Here is a 12,059-nt window from a genome sequence, read left to right as displayed (position 1 = left end):
CAGACGAGGCCAGAGGAGATGCAGGAAGAGTTATCTCCCGTTGCTGTAGCAGCAGATGAGTCAGGACATGAGAAAGCCACTGCCTCATCTACAAGCTCGGAGGATGAAGGAGAGGACTGTTAAGCTAGAGCATTTCTGTCGCAAGGCACACTGTGTGAAAGCCTTACCTTACACCGCCACGTGTGATTAAAGCCGTGTTAACCATCTTACAAATGACTAATTCTGAGGCATGCTGGGCGAGCTAGCCGGCACTCACTGTGATCTTAGTGCGGAACATGGGCCGAGCGCAGAAAGGAAGCGGGATGACCTTACTTTTCCCTTTGTAGAAATCAATTGATACATCTTCCAGCCATAATTAGTTTCCCCTGAAGCGTATTTATGAATCATCTGCATTTGCATTTGCAGTCGATTTGGCCACTGAAACTGTTCCACAGTGAGAGGGAGTGAAAGAGAACTTAAAAGAGGAACAGCAGCATAGAGAGATGAGGTCACAAAGACAAATGCAATCAGATGGAGAGAGCCCAGGACCCAATGATTAACTGCAATAAATAGCAAAAGAACACTGATTGATCTATATGTGCCGCTGAACATCGACTACCGACCTGCAGCTGACATCCAGTAGTGTTCCTATATTGTGTAATTATCAGCCCATATGGAATAATGAGTATCGATGATTATTTAGCCCCTATGGGAGGAAATAGTGCACTCATGTTTTGCTTCTGTTTTTTGGAAGAGAGGGAGGAGGATGGTTGCACAGTGATTAGCACTACTGCCTCACAGCAAGAAGGCCCTGAGTTCAACTCCATCACCTGGCCTTCCTGTGTGGAGTTGCATGCTCTCTCTGTGTCTGCGTGGGTTTTCTCCAGGTACTCTGGCTTCCTCCCACAGTCTGAAGACATCTAGTTAAGTGTTTTAGGTTAATTTGTGATTCTAAATTGCCCGTAAATGTGAATGCAAATGGTTGTCTGTCTCTCTGTGTTAGGCCTGCGATAGACCAAAAAAAGACATTTTACTCGATTTAGGGTGGTATATGTTGATGGGATCATTTTCATGGCCAAGGGAGTAAAGAGCAGAGGAGATGGCAACTCTAGCAGGCAGAATGGAAAATGGTGCAACTATCAGGGGAGACTCTAAAGACTTCTGGGTAGGGTGAAGCCACCAGTGGTTCAAGATCTTTACAATACCTCTTAAAGGAAGTGAAGTGAATGCAACGTGTGTGTCCACTTTCTTGAATCACGACTGCATGGTTTTTTCAGGTGTTTTAGGAATCACATGTTAAGCAGTTACAGGTGTAACGTTTGGATGTCCACTTAAAGCACTGTGCAGATTTTGAGCCGGCCCTCCTGCCATTTTTTAAAGTGGTCCTGAGTAACAGTTCTCCAGGCTTTGTGAAGGTCTTTCAAAGTTTTTTCTTTGGACATTGGCTGCTTTTTCACCCATTTTCAGTCCAGTCCTTGTACCTGACCATTTTCATTTGTTAAGCCGCTGAACACTGACGCATGAATCATTCAAGCATAAACGGACATCCAGCTCAAGGGATGAACCAATGTTGCGTCTACACATAGCAGACAACTTAGAGCCCATTTCAAATTGTATCTTTAAGGCCTTTACACACCGGACGTGTAAAATTTGTGCGAATATTTTGTGATTTAAAACTATTTTTCGGACTCACCTATTCTTAATAGAGCCATTCACATTGACCACAATAAATGCCAAGTCTGCCAATAAAAGTTTAAACTGTCCCACTGACATCCTGAAATATGCACAGAAGCAGACGCGATAGAATTTCAACTCCTGGGTCAAAACATGAAATTCTTCCTCCTGCTGCCTTCTCGTGAGAGTTGCAGGAACCCAGAATCTCAGTTTTTTCCTTTTCTTGTTTGGAAACATCAAGACCAGCTGGTCATAGGTTGACATATTTTTCACAAAATCACAGTGATTTCAGTCTATATATATGTTACGTGACAAGTTAGCGTCCAAAAAACTGAGAATTTCATGCAGAAACACAAAAAATTAGTTATTATTAAAAGGTTTGACAGCATAAAATACTATTTTTGCACCAACAAGGTGATTCCCAAAGACCTATTAGCCTTAAATGTGGTTTATCTTGCCATGCTATGCAGTTTTCTGTGTAGTCCTCACAACATTTAAGGAAACAGAACAAGTGGAAGGCAAAGAACATTATCAGTCATGGATCGGCCTCACCGGTGCCCGGACCTCAACATTACTGAAGCACTGTGGGATCATCCTGACAGAGAACAGAACAACAGGCAGAAACATCCAAAGAAGAGCTTTGAATGTCCTTCAAGAAGCCTGGAGAACTATTCCTGGAGACCACTTAAATAAATTACAATAACACTTGTCTATGAGAGCTCAGACAGTGTTGAAGAATAAAGTCAATACCAAATATTGGCATTCAGTGTTGTCAGAATTGTACAAATTCTGTTTTTGTCTTCTATACTGTATTTCCATTTATATTTCCACATTTCAATAAATGGCTGCACCCATTTCCCATTTTTCTAGCCAAATATGAAGCAATGAGAGGTGACTCAAGACTTTTGCACAGTACTTTACTCTGATGTCCCTCCACCCACTTTCCCAAAACGCTTCCTCACTTCTCCTCCTCTTCTCCAGTCGCTTCTGTCGTTTCTCCTCCCTCAGCCGGGCCTCTTCCTCCTCCTGCTGCTGGCGACACTTGTGAAAGTTTTCCACCACCACACCCACAAACATGTTGAGCACAAAGAAGCTGACAATGAGCAGGAATGAGATGAAGAACAGCAGCATCCAAGGATTGTGGTTTCTTATTGGCTGCAGAGAGAAACAGAGAGAAAAAAGCGAAGAAGAAAGGACAGGAGGTAGCACAGAGACACAAAAGGTAAAAAAAAAACAACCCAAGAACAGAAGGACAAAAGAGTGATGAAAGAAGGTGAGGAGGGGTGGAGAGGAAGAAAAGGAGAGAGCACAAACAAGAAGACAATGTAAGTACTGAGTCAGCACTAAAACTGCCAGCTCTGTCAGCTCACATCTATTCATCCATCTGCCTTTTTTTTCTTTTCTCTGCACAGCTACACCTCACTCCTGAGATATTTCCCCTTTCACATTCAAACAAACAAGATCAAGTGTTCCTAAGAACGACACAAAAAAGAAGGAAATCACAGGGAAACATTCACTCGCTGAATGAGTCGTTCATCTCCCTGATTTTCACTCTTTACTCCCCCACACACCCGCTCTCCCCCTCGCTGTGTGCGAGACTGCCTCTCCTCACCTGCTGGTCCACACCCACGGCATCCAGGCCGTCGTACATGATGCTGACCCAGCCGTCCTTACACGACAGCACAAAGAGCGACATCAGCGCCTGGCGGGATGATACGCACATAAATCAGCGTCCCTGCTACAATTACCAGCCCGTAAGAGCAGATGTCTGTCCAAGAGTGTGACAAACCTGTCCCAGATTGTCGAAGTTGTATTTCCGCCGCAGCCAGCGGTAACCAGCCTGCAGACACTCAGTTTTATTGGTGATGTTACTTACATTGATCCCGTCGCAGTAGAAGAATTTCCCTTTAAACAGCTGCGCAAGTGTGAGCACAGAGAAAAAAACATGAGAGAAGACTGTAACCTCAAGGCAGTGTAAACAAACTTTCACACAACAGAGCAGAGGCTGTTATATTGCTGTACAGTAAACAGTCTGCAAGAGCCTGCAGACCCCTGTGCAGAATCACTCCAGCATGGGTGTTCTCATTAGAAGATAACCCACTGATAGCGTGCTTTTCGTCAAATATAAGCCTACGTGTTAATTAGCTTCAGCGTTCATTAGGTATTATATCCTTGCAAGGATTAAATCTGAATCTTTGTATTTGCAAAAAGAGAAACATAAGCCATGAAAATGAACTGACTGGCTTTGAGTGGAGTTTTTAAAAACGGTACTGTACATTCATTTCCTGACTTTGACATTTTAAAATGTGGTGAGAGCCTTTAAACCTTAAAGGAAGTTTCATTAGTAGTTTCTTTTGTTTTAAAGTATTTCTGAAGGACTTCAACGCGTGAAGAAGTGAATCTGTCCGGAGCCCATCCAGCCTGTTTTAATCACATATCAACATGTTTTGAAGTTTAGTCAGGGCTCTAGACTAACTTTTTGACATGGGCGCACCGGTACGCCTAACTTTAAAAATTTAGGCGCACCGGCACAAAAGTTAGGCGCACTCAAATTTTTCAACCGCATCGCTTAACACCGCAGTTTTACATGTGCACTTTCTTTGGGGGGGAAGTCCATACAGACAATATTCATTTCTAAATTATTAACAAACAAACTTGTGCTTAAAGTGCTTTGTCAATATTGTAGAAAATGTTAAACTTAATCATCATCTTGGCCTCCTCTGACGACCTGTTTGCTGTTGCATGCTGCTGAAAGGCAGTGGGGAGAGGGAACACTTGGGCAGTGCATTTATTGCAGCATATAATGTGTGTTCTGGATACACTGTGCTCTTTCAGCATTCAAAGATTGATGGCACTGTGTCAGAGCACTGGCTATGAATTTCAGAAGGATCATGCCTTAACACAAAAGTTATCAATAGTTCTTTTCATCTTTTCTTATTACCCACAGCTACATCCACTTCTGTTGGGCCTAAGCTGCTCACTAGGGCTGGGTATCATCACTGATTTCTATAATCCATTCGATTCCGGTTCTCAAAGTCCTGATTCGATTCAATTTAGCTTCAGACAGTCAGAAATATTATAATTCTGATCATTTATCAGTACTGATAAATGTGAGACTTCATCCAAATTGTGAACATCACAGCAGATGCCTTTGTGTCAAAGTAACTTAGAATAAAACACAGAAAAACATGAAGGAGATTTTCCTGGTCTGGCGTTTTATAGCAGATAACCTATTCTACAATATTCTGCAATTTTGCATAATTTTAAGAAGTTTAAATTTCTTCAGTATTGAACAGCAGAAATTAGGCTTTCTTGTCCGAGGTCATTTAAGTGAAAAAAGAAAAAGACAGCGCTGTAAACAACGGTAGACTGGTGGGTAATAAGCGAATGAATAATGCAGAAAACAGATTTGAGACGGGAAACTGTTCTTGAAGTACACAGAGAGAGAGAGAGAGAGAGAGAGAGAGAGAGAGAGAGAGAGAGAGAGCTGTGCATGAAGTGTAATTTTTATCGTGGAGGAAGCAAAACAGCAAAAGTCAGAGGGAATTCATGACGACATTGATCAAATATGAAGCGCAGTTTGCTGCTTCTTTTGCTGCTGGCTCGGCGAATTTTGGTTGGAGAGAGACAAAACCTGCAGCTCTGAATCTAGCGCAAAAAAGACGGAAACACAGACCGGACCCGACGCATCAGAATCGCTAAGCTCCGACAGCGTGTCCGTGTTCGGGCCGTGGGGTGAGAAAGCCGAGAAAGACAAAGCTGATTCTGATGCGTCGGGTCCGCTCTGTGTTTACGTCTTTGTGTGGAATCCGTTAATGAATCGATATCGCTTTATTCAAGTTACTCACCTCTCTCTTCCACCTGCACTTTCAACTGGACCACGGCCAATCAGAGAGGTCCCGCCCCTGACTATCTCTGATTGGTTTAGTCCACGATAGGGGCATAATGTGTGTCTGTTGTTGACCACACGGAGAGTTGCAGAGATTTTTTTTTGTTGTTGTTACCCGAAAAATTTTTTTTAGTCGCACCACTGAAAAATTTGGTCGCATTTGCGACCAAATTGGTCGCACTCTAGAGCCCTGTTAGTGATTTCTAGTCACTGTGTGAAAATGTGCACTTGAGCCTGGCTCCTATTAGCGCAAAGACGTTGTACCTCACATTTAATCCCTGAGATATCGTTATACAAGAAAAATAAGCTTAAAATAAGCAATTTCAACAGCACATCTACTAAATGAAAGACATTTTTGGGCTTAAAGTGTTAGAAATAAATGTGTAAAATTAATTACAAAGTTTTGGTAACTCTTAGACCAGACTGCACTGAAATTATAAAGCAGAAAGTTTATGTTAATGCACAGAAAATGCCCTTTTTTCTCTCTCTCTTTTTTTTTTTTTTTTTTTTACTGTGGACCCATTATAAGAAAAATGAAATTTCTATAGTAGATTAAAAAAAAAAAACAGGAACTTTTCTGCAATTTAATTGTTTATATATTACTTCTTTACTTTGGTGTAGCATGAATGGCCATGGTGGAGGTCTACATCAGTAGCCAATGGTGTAAAACTAAAAAATACAGTTAAAAATTCAAAATTTATGGCCTCCCTCATATTTTCCAAAGCCGTCCATTGGGGCCAGATTGGAGTCTTTGCCAGGCTAATTCTGGCCCACAGGTCTTATGTTTGACACCCCTTTGCAGCAGAAGAAAAGTATATATTTACAATCTGGTACAAAAAGCAATTTTTGGCCTCTGTGTTTCTCTGATAGTTTCTCCCTTCGTAACAACTCTAGGAGGTAATTTTTTTATAAGTCAACCACCTGGATAATTGAGTTAAGGGCACGGCCACTTTGATTGACAGGTGTCCCAACACAGGCAGGCGTAGCCAATCATCGCTGGTAGGCCTCAGCGCCACTAATTGGAGTCACTGAACTGAACCTCTCCACTGTGTTTGCGGTGTTGGTGTCTTCTGGAGCATTTTAATGGAAATACCTGACAAATAAAATGTCTCCCTGTATAGCACACATTGTCCAAGAAGTTTGTGCTTCAGTTTTGGAGAGTGAACTTTGAGGGTTTTATTAGTGTGTTAGCTTAGCATGCATTAGCAGTTTGTATACGCAGCTTTGAACAAAGCTTGCTAGCACTAGTTGATACTTGGAGCCCCTCCCACCTCATTATGATATGTTCAATTGTGTACCCCCCCCCCCAAAAAAAACCCCCAAAAAAAACCCCCAAAACAAAACATGGCGGCAGCCTGAATGCTAAATGCTAAAGTCCAAATACTTTAGCATTTAGCTTGACATCACAGTGGCTACGACCTAGCTTGCAGATAAAGGTGAAAATTAAGTGTTAACTCATGTTTCAGACTGTAAAAAAAGGTGAAATGCTGACCAGTAATTTTTTGTGTCCAAACCTAAACAAACGGCAAGCAAAAAAAAAACCAACCTGTTAAAAAAACACCTCCCCTTTCAGACTTTCACTGTCCTTTACATTGGAAACACACCAATAATATGTCACTTGAGGAATGCTGATCCAAGCTGGTTTTCTAAGGTAGGTAAGCTACTATTTAAAAGTAGTAACAAATTAAACTTTATTTGCGCTTACATTTTTCTTTCTTATACTGTACCCTGTTATTTGGCTTCAGAGCTTATTAACAGTCCTAACCCTTAGGTCTGAAACCAAAGCAACATGATATTCTTTTTGATCTTTTATATCAAGCAAAGTGTGTTATTTATAGTTTATTAGCTCATTCTAAATATTAAGCTGTTTTAATAAATAATAAGCTGTATTTATGAATTTGATTAGTAATATTAAAATCCAGGTGAAAATCCGATTTAAAAACCGCATTCTCAGCACATTCCCCCTGTTGAACCATTGTTGGGTTTTTTTTTAATTACTTCCAGGGACTGGTGCATAATCAGCAGCTCATTTGCATTTCCTCCCAATTTTTCTCTTCACTTTTTATTACCTGAAGCTTTCTCTGAGCTGCGGTTCATTTACTTTAAACCACAGTGATCTGTGTCTTCTTGCAGCAGAAAACACAACGAGCTTTTAATGTTCGGTCACATCAAATCGAGTGACAATGAGTTTGGCGCGTTTTGTATTTTGCTGTCACGGGGGAAAATTGATGGCGCTTATCTTTAACTGACAGAGGATGAACGGGGAACGGTCGGCATGAACGTTTACCTGGACTCCCAGAATTCCAAACACGATGAAAAAAGCACAGCAGATCAAAACAATATTCCCAATTGGTCTGAGAGATGTGATCAGAGTTTCAACCACCAGTTTCAGACCTGGAGCACGACTTATCACCCTGCAGCAAGCACACACACAGGTTAAACAGTCCTTAATATAATATCAGCGGAGTAAACACAGATGATAATCTCCTTGATTTGTACCTGAGTGGTCGAAGTGTGCGGAGCAGGCGAAGAACCCGGAGGATGCCTAAGATCCGATTACCACCTGCTGAAGCGATGGACACCAGGATGTCCACAAGCGACACAAACACCAGGAGCCCATCCAAGACATTCCAGCTGCTCTGCAGGTACACGCCCTCTCCAAAGTACAGGCCCATAGCTACCACCTGCATGCAGACGCGCACAGATCCAACAAAATTACTGAAATAATCAAATAAGCTGAGGTGTAAAATGAGAATGAAAGCCATTCTGATCCCCACCAGCAATGAAAATTGCCTCTTTAGAAGCAAGAAAATGACTTTGGAGTGGAGTGCTTATTCAGAAAATGTTCACTGTTATGGTTACCTTGATCATCATTTCACCCACGAAGATCACAGTGAAGATGTAATTGGACACACTGAGAAACATCCGCTCCTGTTGCACACACACAGACACACAGGCGTGAGAACATGCACAGATTAACAGCAGGAAGCGCATTCGTCAATTTAAAGGCTTTGTAGCCTTAGCTTTGATTCTGGAGCACAAAGTGTTGCATAACGAGCTGAAAAAAAATGCACAGCAATTGTTGTAGAAACATAATAAAAGCATACTGGGAACAACACGTGTTGTTATAGAGACTCTTACATCAGCTACAAGCACATGAGCTCTTGTAGTAAACAGCCCCTCTTTGTGTGTGTTTTCATGCAAAAGACGTATGCTGCTTTTGTATTTGTGAGCCGTGAGTCACGTCTTGAGCTGTTTAAGGTTTAGGTTACAGTGCTGTGCAAAAGTCTTGATCTGCCACTTATTCTGGGAAAATGGTAGCGATTTATTGAAACGAAAACATAAAGAACATAGAGAGAAACGCAGTATATAAGTTGAAACAGAGTTTGGCTTCAGGAACAGTTCTCCAGGCTTCTTAAAGGACATTTAAAACTCTTCTTTGGATGTTTCTGCCTTTTGTTCCCTTTTCTGTCAAGATGATCCTGCACTGCTTGGATAATATTGAGGTCCATGCTCTGGGGAGGCCAATTCACTGTGTGTTTTTCTATCCAGGTATTTTTTTTTTTACTGCATTAGCAGTGTGTTTGGGGTCATTGGTAATGAAAAATCCAGCTACTGCCAATCAGATGCTTTCCAGATGGTATTGCATGGCTCAAAATCTTATGGTGCTTCCACTTCTATTCTTTTAGCTCATAACTATTTGGGAATCACCTTACTGGTGCACAAATAATATTTCGACAACTGCCAAATTGTGGTATCTTTAGCAGTTTTGTAGGTTCAACTAAAGTAATGGAAACAACAGGCTGTTAATGACAAAGTACTTAAAGATAAAATTCTAAATTGCTTCTTCGCTGTGTTGTCTGTTATCTCTAAACACAACACTGGTTCAGCCCTTGAGTTAGGTCAGTGGTGCATTCATTGCTCAAGACTACTTTAAAAATGAAAGTCTGGATCATATGATGCAAAATCTAAAGAAATTTGGGGTGGCTCAAGACTTTTGCACAGTATTGTAGCTGTTACGTCCAGACCTAATCTAAGCACTTAGACTAATGCATAATGAGTTCAAATCTGCCAAATCATCAAATAAAAAGCACAATGAAGATGGAAATTATATCAATAATATCCAGTTAAACCAACCAAGGAAGACAAGAAACAGAGTTTCAGTGTAAAATTACATCCATTAAGTCCGGGTTAAAGGTTAAAGGTCAGGGTCTGACATGTCGTTGTGATGGTGCTTGGGAATGCATTATGTCAATACTTCTCCTTACAAGTATAGTAACCGTGTGTGTGTGTGTGTTTATGAGGTACCATGCTGTGAGGCTGTATGTCGGGTCGCTCCAGGGCGATGGTGATGCAATTAAGGAAGATGAAAAGCAGGACGATGTGATCAAACATCTTGTGACCTATGACCCTCTGACACCACAACCTGAACCTGCAGAGAGACGGTGTGAGAAGAGAAAAGGATCGGCAACAACCCCAGTGTTTATTTTCTATTCAACACATCACCTGCATCACTTCCACCGCTGCATTTCTTCCAGCTTTAATTGATAAAAGTACAAATTGTACAACCAAGCTTCAGCTGCCACCTTCACACTTTAGCTGTGAATTTTTACACATGCGTGCAGTTAAGGCCACCTAGGCCACCCTGGAGAATATCAGGGGCTGTGCATAAACGTGTGTTTGTGTGTATCTTTACTGGTTGTGTGGGGCGAACAGATAGAGGGACCACTCTTCATGCTCCAGGCACCACTGAGGCTCATATGGCTCCAGTATCTTCTTCAGCCTCTTACATAAACTCTGGAATGAACACACAAACAGACGAATGACATCACAGCGTACACTCGTTACATTACAACAATCAGTATTGCTCCAAAAGTTGATTCTGTTCATCTGGACGTAGCGCTTTGTGGGAGAAAATCAGAAAATCAGTATTGCTCATCATTTTATACACCCATGATACTGGAGAATGAGACTGAAGTCATTTTCATGTCTATCCAAGGTGTTTTCTTTTTTTTTTGCAGCGACCTCGTGTGCATGCACAAAAAATTCCAACACAGCTCTTTTTCAAACAATATTCCGAGTCATTCCTCCACCCGGATCTAATTTAAATTCAGCTAATTAAATTTTTCTAAGTAACAAAAGTGTCTTAAGGTCAGCCAGGTTGGAATTTATGCCTTTGCGGGATAATTAGCAGCAGCTTTTGAACTTCTGAGCATGCCCAAAACAAGCTCTTTTATGAACTTGTTTTATCTAGGAATAACAGAAATGGGAAGCCATCAAAATGCCTGCTCCCTCTGATTGGAACACACGCCAATTAAAACAGCCCGAGTCCACATTTACATATATATAATATTGTTTTTCATTTGGGGAGACAAATTCATGAAACAAATAGGCATTAACCTCTTCAATCTCCTCTTCCTCTTGATCGCTGTGGTTATGCGATGTCAGGGGAGCATCGTCGTAGCAGTGGTCTGGCAGGTGGAAGGTGGTGCCGTTACAGTCTGGGGAGAGGAGCATTGGCACCTGCAGGTACTCTGACTGGTCTAGAGACTGCTCCCTGCTGCTGGCTTTGGAGCTTGAGTATGTGTCGGACAGCAGGGACTCCATTTCTCCAGACTGGCTCTTCCTGTGGAGGCTGGGGGCTCGGCCGATGCTGATCCAGCTGGAGCGACGGCTCTCTGGCCCGCTGTCCCACAGGGACTGTGAAGACAACTTAGAACAGAACCAGTGCCTTGTTGGATTTCTGCCTTATCTTTCAAGTGCAAATAAGGATTTCATTCTTCACAGATTAAAGCTGCCCTGTAGAGTTTTTGGCCATTAGCAGTGCAGCGGGGTGATGTTTTCATGAGTGGGCTCCTATTTTGTTTGTATCTTGTGCTCCTTATCAAGCTCTACATGGAAATGACCAGGATTTGCGCTAATGATAAGTCTGTTTGGCCCAGCACAGTTATTAAACTTATCGAGAAACAGGGTAAAACAACAGGATGCTACCTGATAACATTTTAAGAGGTTTCGGTGCAGCACCATAAATCTCTTTGTAACCAGTGTCAACTACCCACAGCGAGCAACCACCTGCAACCATTTGCCAGTGGAACATACAAGGACAAGCGTCTCTTTATGTCTGTCTCCACGTTGGTTGAGTGTGGAGTAATTGCCTATGAGAGCATGAGGGTGGGAATGGATGTTTGTATTTGAGTGTGCCTGTATGTCTGTGTCTATATGTCAGGTTGGGTATCAGACGCCACCTCTCTGGGGACATCTCAGGCCCTCCAAGGTTTGGAGGCCTATCTCCCCCCACCACTTCCCCTGCCGGTGGCAGACGCCCTCAGACATCGATGCGTTGGTGGTTCTTTGTGTCCGGGAGTGGGCGTCCGGGTACACACCGGCTCACTCCTTGGTGGCTGCTTATCCGGGCCTGGAACCTGGGGCTTGCTCGGGCCACTTCGGGGGTGGGGTGCCCTCGGCCTCTCGGCCTTGGGCTCGGTCACTCAGGCACAGCTGGCTGCCGGCGGAGCTC

General features: G+C 42.4%; 1 protein-coding gene across 1 annotated transcript in view; it reads right to left on the bottom strand.

Moving 5' to 3' along the window:
* LOC134629051 (voltage-dependent T-type calcium channel subunit alpha-1H-like) overlaps positions 1–12,059 on the bottom strand; it is a 48,986-nt gene that overhangs the window by 12,026 nt on the left and 24,901 nt on the right. Inside the window, exons 15-23 of the mRNA XM_063475956.2 lie at positions 10,943–11,254; positions 10,239–10,339; positions 9,851–9,974; positions 8,405–8,473; positions 8,042–8,226; positions 7,830–7,956; positions 3,443–3,568; positions 3,266–3,355; positions 2,616–2,808 (exon numbers count right to left, since the gene is read on the bottom strand). Coding sequence (XP_063332026.2) covers positions 2,616–2,808; positions 3,266–3,355; positions 3,443–3,568; positions 7,830–7,956; positions 8,042–8,226; positions 8,405–8,473; positions 9,851–9,974; positions 10,239–10,339; positions 10,943–11,254 — 1,327 coding nt within the window. The remainder of the gene's footprint in view (positions 1–2,615; positions 2,809–3,265; positions 3,356–3,442; positions 3,569–7,829; positions 7,957–8,041; positions 8,227–8,404; positions 8,474–9,850; positions 9,975–10,238; positions 10,340–10,942; positions 11,255–12,059) is intronic.

Source organism: Pelmatolapia mariae, linkage group LG6 (genome assembly GCF_036321145.2).
Source record: "Pelmatolapia mariae isolate MD_Pm_ZW linkage group LG6, Pm_UMD_F_2, whole genome shotgun sequence".
Classification (NCBI taxonomy): domain Eukaryota; kingdom Metazoa; phylum Chordata; class Actinopteri; order Cichliformes; family Cichlidae; genus Pelmatolapia; species Pelmatolapia mariae.
Note: the sequence above shows the minus strand (reverse complement) of the source record. Positions and strands in the feature narration are given on the sequence as shown.